This window comes from Amblyomma maculatum, chromosome 2, assembly GCF_055883805.1.
Source record: "Amblyomma maculatum isolate TAMU_Amacu chromosome 2, ASM5588380v1, whole genome shotgun sequence".
Lineage (NCBI taxonomy): Eukaryota > Metazoa > Arthropoda > Arachnida > Ixodida > Ixodidae > Amblyomma > Amblyomma maculatum.
In genome coordinates, this window is record NC_139345.1 from 24,014,996 (window position 1) to 24,031,730 (window position 16,735).

The 16,735-nt window shown below is 44.7% G+C and overlaps 1 protein-coding gene across 1 annotated transcript; it reads right to left on the bottom strand.

The window, feature by feature from the left end:
* Window positions 1–466: 466 nt before the first annotated feature.
* Window positions 467–3,904, bottom strand: LOC146198145 (uncharacterized). Its single transcript, XM_084592571.1, has 3 exons — window positions 3,773–3,904; window positions 1,006–1,183; window positions 467–628 (listed from the first exon to the last, which is right to left on the bottom strand). Exons 1-3 carry the CDS (start codon window positions 3,902–3,904, stop codon window positions 531–533), a joined length of 408 nt encoding a protein of 135 aa, XP_084448697.1. The 3' UTR covers window positions 467–530.
* Window positions 3,905–16,735: the final 12,831 nt, after the last annotated feature.

Genomic DNA, 16,735 nt, shown 5'->3' on the forward strand with positions numbered 1-16,735 from the left:
ACCGTAGTGCAATGCTTTTTTCACACCTCTAGTAAGCGAGCAGCCTGACGTATTGCTGTGGCCGATAATATAAGTACTTTTCTTTTTACAATGCTTTGCAGTGAGTGGTTCATTGTGGTAAGTTCATCAACCGGTTGTGTGCCTTGCCGTGCGTGGCACTTAACGGTCAGCGTGCTTTTGCTTTCTGGCCATCCACACTCTTGAGGAATGCAAGTGGCGAGGCAGTGGCCGCAGTGCTACTGGAAAGTTACAAACCCGACGGATCTAGAAGGGCGAGTTTCAAGGATATTCCACCGATTACACGATGGCACTGAGTGACGTCATTGAAGTGTCAAGCGCCGATCAAGGGGGATTGGTTAGCTTTGCGTTCGGAACTTTTCTGCTAAGCGTATATTAAATACTTGAACAGAAATTGTTAACTGTTTCCAATGCAAAATAACAACCGACGCGCCAAATAATCGTGTGTTTGAAAAGTTTTATTGCAGTTCTCTTTATTCTTTTCTCCGGTGGGAGAGCTTGCCAAGCACTATTCAGTAACACTGCTGAACAAGCATTGTGCACATCTCTTGAAGCTTGGGAACCACCAGCTTGGACGGCTCATGGACCGAGTAGACAGCGACAACGAGCACTAGAAGAGAAACGACGCACATGGAACTATCAGATAACGTCCCAGAGATGCGCTCATTGGCACACTAAATTGAGGCGATAATTACTAGTGTTTGAACCCATGACCCACTTCAGCCAAATACATGATTTTCATTTCATTATTTATCGCTGCCCATGCACTTTATTTGTTTGACCCACGCTTTGCAGGTGACAACTCGCGCAAGAAAATACTCCGCGAATTATTTGATTTCATTTTCATTTATTCTTCCCTCAAAGGCCCGTGGGCATTACATAAGGGGGCATTACACATGCATTGCATTGCCTATGACGTTAGCTGACGTAAGATGCGCGGCGTGCCCAGAGCTAGAACAGTGACTACTGACATCAGCGCTTCCGTACCGGTGTTCGCGAAGCCCACGGCGCACTTGGCGTCTGGCCTCCGCAGCAGAATGACGTTTTTGCCCTCCATCTTGAGAAACGTGAAGCGCAGCTTGCAGATGCTCACACCCCCACTGTACATGCGCAAGGGATTGCGGTGTGATGCCGCCAGCTCACGAACCTCGGACTCGGACACACCCTGCGGGCCGAGCGTCCGCTTTTAGCATAGCACTCTTGACAGTCTTTCGTGCACTAAAATCGCCTGCTAAAAACTGACCGCAAGAAACGCCAGAATCGATGTGGAATCTATCCTTCGCAGCTGACACAATTTAAGAATGTTTTTTAGCGCAGACTGACGAAACAGGGCGGAACAAAAGTAAAAGGATAGAGCGCTCTATCCTGTCAACTTTGTTGTTGTCGCTCGTGTTGTCTACATCTCTCTCGTCCTTGTTCATATGCGCTAGAACGTGTCTGCAACTTTGTTACTTTGTAAAAAAAAAAAAAAAAAAAAAAAAAAAAAAAAAAAAAAAAAAAAAAAACGCGATATGACAGGTATGCAGGTTCGTTGTCCCAGGTTCATTTGACTCTGTGCGCATTAATAAAAACTGGCACGGTTTTGCGCGTTTTATTATGTTTTTTTTTTTTTTATGTTCAGTCGTCTACCGATTTTACGCAAAAAATGATCGTGTGTTGGCGTTCTTTTCCGATCTCATATTCATTTTAAGTCAGCAGATTTTCGCTATATTCTTCGACACAAACCTGGAATGCGCTAAATACCTCATCAAATTTTTTTCAAGTATTAAAGCACACTGATTCCCGAAGTTTGTCACGTCGAACTGTTACAACATGAGGAGGCCTGCAAACCTCCTCACTTGAGCCAGAAAATGAGCGTGCTTCGACTGGCCAATCAACAAATGACATCAAATTAATATCAGCGATAATGTCGCGCTGAACAAGCTGGTTACATTCGTTTCACGGATTATATTTTCCAAGCAAATCCTGCATGCGTACATGTCACTTTCCATCATCGGTGACATTCAGGACCTGTCTAGCAATCTCTAACTATACTTAGAGGCTGGAAGTGGAAACACAATTTTTGTTTGTTTTTTAGTTCCCAGTGCATACATTTTTGTAAAACTCACTAGAAGAAAAAAAAATTCGACTTGCGATATGCGTGTACGGTGGAAATTTGCCGTAATAACTCCCAATGACATTTTTTTTTTTTTTCCTTTTTAGGAGAAAGATTTACTGGCCTAGTAGGAGCCAAGGTTATCGGCGGGCCACATTTGGCTTTCAAGCGGAGGAGCGATGGGGTTTGCTGTGTGGCTCAGGTCTCCACGGAGAAAATGTGGCAGATGCTGTGCCTTTCCTTTCAAACCAATATACAATGTCAGCGTAGACTAGCAATGAACCTTCAAGGAGCCAGAGGACAAAGTGCGGCTATGAGTATACTGCGCTGTGCGTTCCTCAAAACGCCCCGCTTCTGGACCTTCAAAAAAGTATGCATTCTACTTGGTTTGCATAACCATAAGCTAGGGTCGAACGCGCGACCGAGTAAGAACTCTCGAAGGCTATGTCCCCACGGGCCAGGCGTGTTTTGGTTTAGAGTGACGCATGCGCGCCGTCTTGGAAGCAAAATATTCCTCACTAATTCGTCCTACGAGGGATAAGATACGTAGTAAAGGCATCGAGAATATAGTGGTCACGTAGCAGATGCAATGACACTCGTTTCGGAAAAGGCCCAGTTTTTTTTTTCTTTTTTCTTTTTTTAATCAGCTTCGCTGAGGTCACGGCCAAGGTCCACCGCAAAACGAGTCATCCGCGAAAGATTGCGCCGAGCAGGATCACTGTTGCGAGTTTCTCTTCACATGAGATCCTCAGCCTGCATATGAGCGAGTCGTCAAAGAAAGAGCGACACGAAAGGGGCGATCAGATAGTCGGGCGGAGGCGGGAAACCGAGACCTACTGCGGCGTTCGCCACTACAGTGCTAGGTAGGGGAACTTCCGTTCGCGCGCACGTGCTAGCATCGAACCTCACTGGACCAGTGCGTCAGGGTCACATCACGGGCGCGCTTCTTTGTAGTGTGCGCCCTCGTGGTGATGGCGGGTGAATGACCTTGTGGCGTTTTTTTTTTTTTTTTTTTTTTTTTTTTTTTTTTTTTTTTTTTGTGCAGGCAGATGGCGAAGGGCAGTCAATTGCAGCCGTTCGCGGCTGGTGAAAGACCTCTTTCCATGGAGGCCTCCGTTCTGCCACGGCCGGCACAAATATTTTTTTTTTATTCCGAATTATTTTTGGACAAGCCATTTAGCCTCGCCTTCCACAGCGGAACGTTCCATTGCAGGTACCAGATGTCTGTTCACACTGTTCCCTAGCTGCTACCGACTCTTGCACGTGTGGTAAAACCTCCCTGACCGTCACCAGGCAGCAGACATTTCGGCACCCTCTATTAGCGGCCGTGGCTCACAGTGCTTGACAAGTACGTATATATGTCGGTGAAAAAAAAAAAAAAAAAAAAAAAGAAAAAAAAAGACCCCTCGTTTCCATTTATACCACAATGCAAATGGCCCCTCGAGCACTACGAGAAAAGTGCACGAGAAGAAGGATTACCAGCTCCGAAAATAAGAAATGTATGCAAATCACTTGAACCATTTGGCTCCATGTTAACCCGTTCAGCCGGATCACTGCGCACCACGTGTACAAGCTATATGCCGGTACATACGTCGCTAACACGGTGGTCGCGAACTGACCGAAGCTACAAGCGTGCACGCCCCTGTGCGGCGCTCTCACCGGGCATATTTCGGGCGGCTCGTACGCGATACAGGCCCCCGTCTGGATGTTGTGCACCGCGGCGTACAGGCACTGGCCCTGGCCCTCGGCCGGACCCTCGGTGAGCCCGCGCAGCAGCCGACCCCAGTCCATTATTGACTTGGGTGTCGCAATTCGCAGAAGAGCTCGAGACCACGAGTTCAGAAGGTCGCCGTTGCTGCGGAGCACACTGGGGCTCACACCATGGCCTGTGGCTCACCGCGTCCCTCACGGAAGACAGGTGCCGAAAAATTTTTGAAAAGAGGACAAGACTACACAAATTAAACTGCCATAAAAAAAAAAAAAAAAAGACAACGGGAAAGTTAAAGACAGAGCGAAAAAAAAAAAAAGCATTGTACGCCCTCCAGCACGCATGGAAAGAGGTGATAGAAAAAGATGAAGGTCGTGCTTATGGGGAATGGCCACGAGCCAATTGGAACAAATGTACACATCAGATTAATAGACTGCGTGATGGAATCATCAGATAATCTGTCCGAATACTGTCTTTCTGCTGAATGGGGCTAAACGAGAATAAATTGGCAACAATCATACATAAACACATTTCTTTAAAGGAATTTCCAGGAATAGTTTTCGGAAGGGATGTGGAATGAGGACAGGAATTATCGGCTTGACTCGTCTTCAATCGTTGAGTCATGTGCCGGCCCGAAGCCGTCGGTAAACTCGTCACCGTGTATCGGAAGCAATCGGGAGTTGCGTAAAAAAAAAAAAAAAAAAAAAAAAAAAAAAAAAAAATCTATATAATATGGTAATTTGTGGATCTAGTGATTGATCATTATGAAATCATTTTAAATACTCAGAATGAAAATTCATGCTGATGGTGCTAAATATAAAAATTTAGTGTGTGTAATTGATCAATGAATTAATTGAAACAAAAATGAGAAATGTGTTGAAAGGTGTCAAACTGCCCAGAAAAAAAATTCAACGCATGAATATGCTATTTAGGAAAATTTGGATTGTTTAATTGGTTAATTAGTTACTTAAGGAAATGAAAAGTGCATTCAAAGGTGTCAAACTGCTCAGAAAGAAAAGTTAATACCTGATGGCATTAATTATCGGTTCACACAAATAAAAACAGTAAAAAAAATGTCCGTATGTATCCTACCACACCCTTAATTGTCTCCCCCCCCCCCCCCCCCCCCCCAACTCAACTCTTTTTTTATTAAACTAAATCATCAGTGCAGCGCCGCCGCTTCAGGGGGCGTCAAGTGAATCGAGCTTTGTTTTGATAAACGCTTAACCTGACCATCATCGATCATTCCCAAGGAAACCTTGATCCTCCCATCCAAGTTGACTCCATCGCTACGTTGCCTCTACAGGTCAACCTCTCCCAACGACCTCCGATAATTCTGTTCTGCGCCAATCGCGGTTGCCCAATCACTGTACCAACTAACCTAACGAAATACAAAAAGGCGCTTTAAAATTTCGCACAACTTGTGCACGGACTTAAACGAATATTTCACCTTACAGAATCTGGTACTAAAGCTAGTACTAAACAAAAATTGGGCCCAGAAAACACTTCAGATAATATTTTTTTTTAATGCGAAAACATTACTTCGCTATGCCCAGATTCCTGTCCGCAGACCACGTCCGCACACCGCGCCCGCAGACCGCGTCCCCAGAACGTATCCGCAAAATCATGTCCGCAGCAGTTGATAGTAATTAAGAAGTCATAGAGGTTAATGAGTGGTGTCAATCGATGGAGGGTGACGTGATGTTGTCTCAAAGAATAATTAGGCCAAAAGGTAATTAGGTAATAAATTAGAGGCAAAAAATGTAAAATGAAGGCGAAAATGGTCCCATTGGCCAGTGGCCTGGCGTCACATTTGAATGTATCAAATACTAAAATAGTTAATTAAATCAGTCAATTAAGGTGACGTCAAGGATGTGACGTCACGCAACCGGAAGTAGAGCCGAAAAAGGGCATAGTGAAAGTGACCAACAGCAGCATCCGTGCTTTCGCATTACTCCAATGCAGATTTTGTAGTGCTCTTTAATTTTTTATTCCAGAAACGTTTTTTCTCGGTACGCTTGAGTTAATGCTGGTCAGGCGTAAAACATTTCATTCCAGTAATAGCCGTCAATTTAGTGACCACAGCTCATGAGCTTAATTAGCAAAATGTGCTTTTAATGTGTATATTCACCCATTTAAATTTAGTTCTGCATTAAAAAATACACCTCCAAACATTTCAAAACAAGACACCAACACAACACTTTTACATCAAACATATAAATAAAACAAACACGAAGTCCCCCTCACCCCCTCCCACACGCACACAAAAAAATAGTTCCGGAATCCCTGTGAATCTGACAGCTTTTCTTCTGCAGCTAGCCTGTGAACATTTTTTACAAGTCAGAAATAAAACGTTAATTGGAGGACGGAATTCACGCCTCCGATTTTCCGGCACGTGTTATTCGAAAATTATCAGTGGCACTCGTCAGTGGCACGGTGGCACCACGGCTTCTTGGTGTCTTCGACTGACCACGTGCGGTGGGAGAAATCAAATGTTTTCTTTTCCTATCGAATCTATAACTATATAGGCCCTTGGTGGGAACATATGGTCTTCGTCCTCGAACCAAGAAAGGGCACAAGCGGTCACAGCGATCGAGGTCGCGCAATCAAGCAGACTATGGACCTCCAGGCTGTCCGGACACACGCGACTGATTAAGGGCCGCGCTTCCGCGCTATCTCGATGTTCCAGCGCAGATAAACGCCGTGGGCGTCTCCGATTGTGTTTTGTGCTGGTCGAGGCATGCATGCAGATAGTATACCGATAATAAATACTCCCGAGAGGACAGCAGAAGGGGAGGGGCGGTAGAAAGAAATCTTTAGGTTCTGCTCCGTCGATCGGAAGACCCAATGGCAACAATGCACAAGGTCACACAGACGCAGTGCAGAGTGTGCCGAGGCGAAACCATCCCGAAGTAGTCTATTCTTTTGTATCGGTACTTTCTAGGTCGTTACGTACACTTTTTGCTCTGGCGATGAAATGTGACAAACCTGGCATGCCTTTTTCTATGTCTATCTCTTCCTTTACCGCTCGTTTGACTTTTTTTCTGTTCCTTCTGCTTCCTCTGTAATCACGTGCCGTCATTGTTTTGGTTCTCAACTGTATGTTTCTATGAGGTGTTATTAAAGGCCTATCCACGCGACGGACGAAATCACCGATTCTCGGCGCCGGTAGAGCACCACGTAACTCGATGGTGATAGCCTATATGGTTTATTAAATAATAATAATCATCAAAAAGGAAGGAAAATATATGTTGCCGGCAGTAGCATTTATTATGTAATATCGTAAGCACCCGATGCTGCGGCCGGCGGAAAGAAAAGGGACAGGGAGAGATACAAAGGTGAACGAATTCACATCGCTCGCGCGCAAGTGTCCAAGCACTGTCCAAACAACGACTTCGCGTGAGCTGTAGCGTTCATTAGCAGACTGGTCACTGGTGAGTAGCACGCACGACACACTGCGAGAGCCGCAAGCGGGACTTCAACGCCACCTGCTCGGTGAACGCACAGAGGCTACGCACACTACCGCGCAGCCACAGGAGCGTCTCGAGACTGTCTGGGAGGATTTCCCAAGCCCTGTAGGCCGCGAAATTCTCGGAACCAATGTCCTCCTCGAACTTCCTTCCCACGCAAGGCAACTGCACGGGCACATGGACAGGTGACGACGCCATGCCAACCTCCAACAGGTTGTTCAGGCAAACAAGCCAGTAAAGTTGAATATTCACAATTGCATACTTTACTTCAGCGAAACTGGGAGTGCATAACCATTGTCCACGTTCGCTTGGGGAGCGCAGGTGTACGCACGGAAGGCGAGGGGTCAGCTTAAGACCCCCTCCCCCCCCCCCTCTATTATTATTATTTTTTGTGTGTGTGTGTGTGTGTGTGTGTGTGTGTCTTGCCAACTGCCTAAAGAGCGTCTCTTGTGGCTGGTTGCAATGCGGACGCGAGCTAGCTATGTGCTTCTTTATCCCAAGGTGCGTGTTCGCCTGCACTTCTAACGAGAACATCTTCGGCGGTCTGCTTGGGTTGTTGAAACAAAAGTTTGAGAAACACTGACACCAACCAAATATTTTTTTTTAACCCAAAGTTCCGGGGCCAACTCGGCCCTTACACATGGTCGACTGATGCACGTGCGAGCCATGCAGCCGCAGCATGGAGCGCCATTCTCTTCACCAACACGTGGAGGAGTGACAGAGGGATCTATTCACTGTCGCCGCTGTGAGCCGGATGTACCCTGACTTGACGTTTGAAAGGATTGGGCTTCACGGCCGGGACGCTTACCTCCCAGAAGGCGATTCTGTGGTCAGCCAACACTCAGTCCATTGGCAGTGCTCGGCGATGGGGTTGCTTTCCGAGTTCATTAACCGGACGTCATTCTTGTGTCGCCCGATTCGCTGATCGAGGTTCTTCGTTTCAACAAACGACGTTATTTCCCTCTGGGAATGCGCTCTTTTGGTCGTGGTAGAAACAGGCCGACCGTTGAAACGGGTTTGTGAGACACGGAGAGGCCGTATTTTCTCAGAATGCGTTCCAGCGCCTCTCTGTGCGGTGAAAGCTAGCTTTGAGCAAATCTATTAGGTGTTGCATTGGCTCCATATTGCCCACGCGGGGAAGCGAGGGTGCTTGCCACGCCGAGTTCGCAGGCGGAAAGGAAATTTACTGCGATTATAAATGAAGCGAGCCATTTACTTACCTGTATTTTCCTTTCCTCAATCTTCCCCCGCAGTGGTTAGGGCACTCCACTGCTGGTGGGTGATAATAAAAAAAGAAGGAAACGAGTGCTGCTCGCCGCGGCAACTGCTATGCTAATATATGAAGCACAATTAAGCACCCGAGATGCGGCACGCTGCGGCTGGCTGGAAATAACGAGGTAAAGAACATAGCACGCAAGAATGAATAGGGGTAGCTTTGTACATTATTTACAAAGTACAAAAAGGGAACAAGTGCGATGTCAGTGTTGGGTGCCTCACTGGCCATCATCATCATCAGACTGACTATACCCTCTGCAGGGCGAAGGCATATCCCATATTTCTCCAATTAACCCAGTTCTGTGCTAGCTGCATCCACTTGACCCCTGCGAACTTCTTAACCTCATCCGCCCACCTAAGTTTCTGCTACGCTTTTTTTCCATTGGAATCCAGTTTGTTACTCTAAGCGACCATCGGTTATCCTCTCTTCGCACTACATGTCCTGCCCATGCCCATTCCTTCTTCTTGATTTACACTATCATGTCAGTAACTTGAGTTATTTCTCTGACCCACTTACACCTACCATTTTTCGTTACATAGCCTTCTGCGTTGTCCTCAACTTGAGTAGAACCCTCTTGGTTAGCTTCCACGTTTCAGCCCCATAGGTGAGTACAGGTAAGCTGCAACTGTTGTATACTTTCCTCTTGAGCGATACGGGTAAGCTGCTAGTCATAATCTGCGAGTGCTTGCCAAATGCGCTCCGTCCCAATCTTATTCTTCTGGTTATTTCCTTTTCATGGTCCGGATCTGCGCTTACTACCTGTCCTAAGTGTAGACATATTTGCCTACCACTTCCAGTGCTTCGCTACCTATGTAAACTGCTGTTCCTTCCCGAGGATGTTGAACATTACCTTAGTCTTCTGCATATTGATTTTCAAGCCTACCTTTCTACTTTTCCTGTCTAGGTCATCAATCATTATTTGCAGTTCATCACCCGAGTCGCTTAGCAAGGCAATGTCATCAGCAAATCGCAGATTACTGAGGTATTCTCCATCTACCCTTATCCCTAACTGCTCCCATTCCAAGTCTCTGAATACTTCCTCTAAGCAAGCTGTGATTAGTACTGGGGAGATAGTGTCTCCTTGCCTAACAACTTTCTTTATGGGAATTTTGTTACTTCCTTTATGCAGAACTATGGTTGCTGTGCAGCCACTATATATATCTTCCAGCACTTTCAGCTGGCCATCGAGGCACCCTATGTCAGTGCATGTCAAAGAATCCCTAGTGGTTGAAACTTCAAGTAGGAGGCCGCTTTTTAGGAAAAAGAAATTGATCTCGGACACAGAAAAGAAATTAGCTTCCTTTATTAAAGATGACCTTTCTGTATTACAATTAAATAATTCAAATACACACACAAAAAAATTGTTTTCTTGCTTTCATTGTCAAAACGTCTACTAAATATGCATCCTACGCCAGCAATCTTACAACGAAGATCCCTTCTGCAGATATATGCATAAAGATGACAACTGTGCAATTAACCAAAATAATTACGATATCATTAATCGTCGTTTTTAATCACATAATTACCAAAAACAATGACTTTCAATAAGGAATTTTTTTAACACATATGCCATAATAATAAATGTTCTCTATAATTTAATTTTTCGTGGTTAATTGCACAGTCCACTATATATGAAGAACGAGTGTACAAAGTTTCATAAATATATTTGTTCGGGAAAAAACGCTAAGAATGTTCACGTAAGCTGAAATGGCAAAAACTGAGCTCCAAGCAGAAGAATAAAAAGGAGCTCATACAGCTGCCCATGTCGTATAACATTGTCCAAGAAGGTTAAAATAAGTTGCATTTATAGCCAATTATAAGGTTCATCCTTAGTGTTCTCTTTGCCGCTTTTTGCCCGTGCATCCGCTCGGTTCCTTTTTTTTTCTTTTTTTTTTTGCGTTTCTTGTGGCATCGATAGAGTTACAAGATGATTCCTTGATTCGCTGTTAGTCGCCCGTCAAGCAAGCTTCCAAAGAAGCTTTCACCTTTTCCGTGTAGCTAAAGCGTGTAAACAATGAGGTGAAGGCATACACGAGGCTCCAAACGGGTAGTTTGCAGGTTTCATTGGCGCGGGAACGCTCCAGTGTACATCACCTACGTGGCCAAAATGTCATGCATCCCTCTTGTGAACATTTTTGTTCTTAGAGGGACAGAACACAAAATATGTCATGAGATATATGGTGGAGATGAAAAGATCTAGCCTCATATAGTACAAATCGAGCACTACAATACCAAAGAAAAGTGGCTTTCCAATTTTAATTTGCCATTGAAATTTACATAAAAACAACTGAAGCGCTATCTAGCGGAGAAACCCTATTACTTTCAGTGTAGCGTGGCCTCCGCGATCGGCTCCGTCGCAGCAACGGCGCTGCGACGGAGCCGATCGCGGAGGCCACGAGTGTAGTCAGCAAAATATCGCTGATTTTCGTAAGTGCAGATTCTTTTTTCTTCTAGGAGTGCTTGTCATAATTATATTTTTCGCTCTCTTTAGATAGAAACCACCCCTCCTTTCGCACCGCAAGAGGCATGCTTTCAGGTTTTACCACACATAGCACCACAGTTATCGTGGCTACCATAACCATTACCATAACCATACCACTGTGGTATGGCGCTACCATTATGGTGGCCATACCACAGTGTTTGGAATTCCGTGAATGAAGCGATGATAGTACCCCGTAAAACTTTCGTTGACCAGGCGTGCGTTATTGCGCCGTAACAGCCTTGAATCTGAAACTGGAAAGGACTTTAAGTAAAAAAGGTCGGATTACTGCCTGGTGAGTGGAATTTATATTTGTTTTCGGTAAGTTATTTTTGTTGTCCACCAGTCGTCGGTGATATATCGGTGATGATGGGGGTGGCTATGCCATTGTAGCGGGTCGCCGCTGCCTAGTCGCGCGGCGGAGCTAAAAAGAAAAAATTAACGAAGTGTCTAAAGGTACGTCCGACGGATCCATTCGATTCTCGTAAAGATACGGCGGACGTCGATATACAGGCTCATGGCTATATGCACGTCGAACGCGGCCCCATTCCGCTTGCTACGCGTGAATGGATCTCATCCTCTATGATATCAGCTAGCCGCGACTCTCGATGAGGTGCTACGAAGAGTGTATCCGTTCTAACATAGATCACGGTCTTCACTTAGAGTTGTGTACGGCAAACATCGCTGTCAAGCACATAGCTGCAGGCGATATGCTACGTACTGCACCAGCTCCACCAGCTGGCATCGAGATACGCACATTCACGAGCAGCTTTCGCTTCGCACTAAACTATCACCTCGATCTGCCCGTAATGCGAGCGAGCTATTCCTAGCATTTACGCTGCCTTAGGTCCAGCATCGACCTCTGAAGATCTAGCGCCGGCACAACACACACACACCTCGTCGTGCAGCTGAACATTCGGCAGTCCAAAGTATGTATGTGAAATGGCATTATGCTCGTTCCTCACATGCAGACCGAGGAAACAGGATGTTTTTAGCTAAATTCTTCGTTTAAATTCTACCTCAGAGCCGTGGCAGAAGACATGCCGAATCTACTAGAGGCCTGCACATCGACTCGTCGAGGCGAAGACCTACTGCACCGCACCGCAAGAGTGCACAACCGGAAAGCCGGAAGCGTGAATGATCCGAATTCCCTGTGAACAGCAATGTTCTTTGGTATATAGGGGATTACTTGACTAAAGTGCTTAGGCTGCATCTTTTTCTTGTCGTTGAAGTTTGTGTACATGTAGTTTAAACCCCCGCATGCTCGAGGTTAGCGTGACCCGACCGAACGGCCGCGCAGCTTTGAAACGATCGGGATCGATATGCATGCATCGCCGGGCTTAGGTACGCGGTAGAAAATGTGCGCTGCACATTTCGTTGAAGAAGCTGACTCTTGGAATTTTGCAGAGTGTGCCATGCAAGCGATCGTTGCTACAACCACGCATCCATGTTCCCACGGCTGGCTAGCTACCCCGAGGCGCATAAATGTTCAACCGTGGACGTATCAATGATCGAAGAGAGGACAGATTTTCACAATATTGGGCGCGAAATCGATAGCTACCAGTGCTCAGTGTTAAAGAAATTCTGCCTTGATCATGCGCAATTCAGTGTTTCAGGTGTGGTCAGTAGCTATATAAGTTTGAACAGTTCGCCTTTCAAGTCAGCGGCGCCAGCGATGGATCGGCGGAGCGATTTTCCACGCTACACCGCTGTCTTGCTAAAAAGCCTATCTAGGCGGCGTTTGACATTCACCTGCTTTTTGTTGGCCCCGTAATTGAAAGCAACGCCTTCAGAAACGCGTTAAATGTTCAAAAATGTATTCTCTTCAACAGTTTCACTCCAGGCTGTCAAAGCAGGCGGACGTTGATAAAACAGTTGAGCACTCCAGTCTTTAGAAATCTGTACAATCACCTTCAGTTTGTAAAATTATTGGAATAGGTCACTTTCCGATCGCTGGGACATAGACCCTCATGACAGCGCTGTCACGTGAATAAGGACCACACCAGGCCGAAAGCTTGTCTCATATAACATAGCTAACCAAGGTATACCTTACAGCATTGTGTTGATTTTTATGGTGCCTAAGCGACTAATGCTGCCATGCACCAAGAACAAGGTTTAATGTATTTATTTTGTGTGTAATGACTAAAATGTTCTTTAGGATGTAGCTTTTTTAGGAACATTTTAGGAAACCAAAAATGCTGGAAATTTGCACGTCTCTCCTAGGATCATGCTGGGATGGAAATGGATCTGTTGGAAATTGTACAAAATGTTTCCTTTTTTCTCGACTCTGGCGCATGTGTAAGATATGGTTTATTGTTAGTTCATCTCCACACTCCTTGCATATTGGTTTGTCCTCTTTCATAAGTATGAAGCTGTGTGTGAGGTGTGGGTATGTGTTTTGTGAAGATGACCTAAAATGGCTTCCATGTTGCGTTTTTGATTACTGCATGATTTCCATTCCTTAATGAAAGGTTTGACAAGTGTAGTTTGTAGTTTATTTCAATATTTCAAAAATCCTGCCATTTCACTCTCACTTTTCTTTGTACAAGCTTCTTGGTATCTTCATGCAGCATATTCACCCTCTAATTTAGCATTGCGTCAAGGTAACCTGGTTATTTCTTTTCATCACCTTTCAAGACTACTGCCCCGATTTCATAAAGTTTCTGACGACAGGAACTCTTTGGAAGTCATAGAAATAAATGAGATCCACAATATGAGCTATCTAGGGTATGCATATACATGTCCATCGCTCAGTGGAATGGCGTCAGTACGCTGTTAGAACAGGTCTTGAGATAACAACAACCATTGTCTAAGGTGGTCCTTTAATGGGCATTGAAATGCTATGTAACTACAGGTACTGATAGAACTCTTGATCATGTTATGTGATGATGCGATCCTTGCATGAATATAGGTATGCTATGTAACTACAGGTACTGATAGAACTCTTGATCATGTTATGTGATGATGCGATCCTTGCATGAATATAGGTATACATTTCAGAATCTGCAGTGCACCACTTGGCCATTTGCCACCAGTTTGTGTGAAAATGTATTTTTCATGCATGTTAACCAGTGTTTAACAGATGACCCCTGTGCACAAGCCAAAAGTGCCACGAGCCAAATGTCACGAGGCCACACGACATGGCAGGAGCTGTTAAGCCAAGCTTACAAAGTTATATTTGAAATATTTCAGCTTCAACGTTTCAGCTCCAATTAAGAAAGGTTGAGGCTTACAGAGGTCTATGCTAGGTTGTCTATCACCTAACAGGGCAGCCTACGACCGTATGCTAATGAGTATATCTGAGATAACAGAGACATGAATTAAGGAATTAGTAGTAATGTTTGTAGCAAAGGGCATGTAAATTAACGAGAATCCACAGTGGGATCTGCAGACAAGAACCATTAACGCTGGCACACCATACCCTTACAGGTGGAGATTAGGAGTCTCCCTAATTTTTTGTCTGCTCAAAGCTTGTCATTTCCTTCGTTCTTCCAGATGAGGAAGATGTGAAAATGATAGCATCTAAAATGCCAGAGACCGTCGTTAACAAGGATGCTGATCCCAACAGCGTAAAAAGGAATTTCAGAAAAGATGGGTGACTAGTAATGCTGGCAACAGTTGAAACTAAGTGGAAAGGCATGAAATTGAAATGCAACATATGCAGAGATATGTTGCGAGACGACCAGTCTGTGGTGTGCGACATCTGTCTCCGTTAGTTCCATCAAGTGATTGGCCAAAGCAGATGGGGCTGGTGGTTTTGTGATAAGCGCAGTGTAGTAGCATAGATGCAACCTTGCCCATTAATAATTCGAGTGGAGTAAGTGCATTGTTTTGTTTTGTTCATGGTTTCCATGAAAACATTATGAGAAATTTTTTCCTAGAGAATGTTTGCTGAAATGTGAATATAATGTGCAATAAAACTAGTGTTTTCTTGCTGTTTACTTTTCCTTGTATACATTAGTTTTGTGAAGAAAACCACAGGCTAGAAAGAAATGTAATGGCATGCATTTTGATACTTGGCCCCGTTGTGCTGGCTCAGTAGTTAGAGTGCTTGGCTGCTGAACCCAAAGATGCAGATTTGGTTCCAGCCACAGCAGGGACATTTTAATAGAGGCGAAACAATAGGCCGTCATGCACCGTGCTGTGTCAGTGCATGTAAAAGAACCCCAGATGGTCGAAATCATACCGGAGCCCTCAACTATTGTGTTCCTCATAGCCGTAGTTATTTTGGGATGCTAAACCAGATATATATCACATCATACTCTGAGTAAGATGCTACTCATGGTCAGTTAATCATACACTAAATGATCAATTTTTTTTCTGCATGGTACAGCAGCTGTTGTACAATTTTACTTTAGCCTTCATGAAGAATATCACACTGGCTCCACATGGCCTTCTGTTGACCCTTGATATGCGTCACAATCACACACCCGAGTATGTATTTGTCTAAAGGCACCTATGCATGCAAGGAGGGGACCGTTACTTTCCACTTGTCAGAACTGAAATGCATGATCCACGTCATTTCTGTAATTCAACTGCTTGCTATTTGAACTGTCCAGCATTGATGCAAGTTTCAAAGAACTTCAATTAGCAAATTAATCTAAGCAGCAAACCATGCCAAGAACTGCTTCGGTTTCATCTTTAGCAACTGTTTGGGAACAAAAATTAGCCAAATGTTGCAAAACATAGATGAGAGGTTACAAAATCTAAAAAACAATGCAGCCTACCTGTGGCATGTAGGGTTTCACATCCTAAAGTGACATATGTAGCTATGAAGAATACCGTAGTGGAGAGCTCCAGACTAATTTGACTGCCTGGGCTTTGTACTTTGAATTGACATCTTGCAGAAAACAGAAGCATTTGCATTTCACCTGCACCAAAGTGCAACTGCCATCACTGGTATTAAACATCACGACCTTGGGGAAAGTAGCCTAACGTGCCACTAAGATGTCGCAGCGTGTACGTACATGCTATACATGTCAACCTTTCTAGCATTAAAGCTGTCACATGCATGGCAGATATTCATGTTCAGCTTTGGACTGACAAGTTTAAAAGTGTACTATTTGTGTTTGTCTAGCATGAAAAACAAAGGAAACTAAGGAAAAACGAAAAAAAAAATGAACATAATATGTTGAAAAAGCATTAGTCATTAACACATAAAGCATATTCGTTCCTTTATTAATGATAAAGTGGCCTTCAACAATAGTACAAAGCCTGAACATTTAGAAAGGTGCTGTGCCAGGCAGCTATTTTACAGAAACCTGAACCATTTCACCTGTAGTAATACGCATCCCGGCGGTGTGGGCTGGGCACTTATTTTTCGGTGCACTCCAACATGCGAAAACTGCATCGTGCATTCCCATTTTCCGAGTTTTGAGCTATGTAGTACAGGCTAACAAATTGTCGATGACTTATTTTCGTCTGATTGTTGTACAGCGCGTGTAAATAAATTACCACTGCACCTAATAAACACTGACATGCACGTGCAACATCGCCGATCATAAACGGACACATTGATGTCCGTCCGGACATCGGCGCACTCATCACAGCACTCTTCGTAGTCTCACACAGCACTCTAGTAGGACGTAATCCGTAATCACAGCATCTCACGGTAAGCACAAACCACACCTCCAGTTGTACAACAAACACGAATGACGCGATGCTTGGGCTAGAGACACGCCGGCGGTGC

Bases quoted from the DNA above. Each gene is read 5' to 3' on its own strand.
- LOC146198145 (XM_084592571.1), bottom strand. From the start codon at position 3,904: ATGGACTGGGGTCGGCTGCTGCGCGGGCTCACCGAGGGTCCGGCCGAG. The intron at 1,184-3,772 runs GTGAGAGCGCCG...CTCGGCCCGCAG, and splicing joins AGCCGCCCGAAATATGCCCG to GGTGTGTCCGAGTCCGAGGT. The intron at 629-1,005 runs GTACGGAAGCGC...TTTCTCTTCTAG, and splicing joins CGTGGGCTTCGCGAACACCG to TGCTCGTTGTCGCTGTCTAC.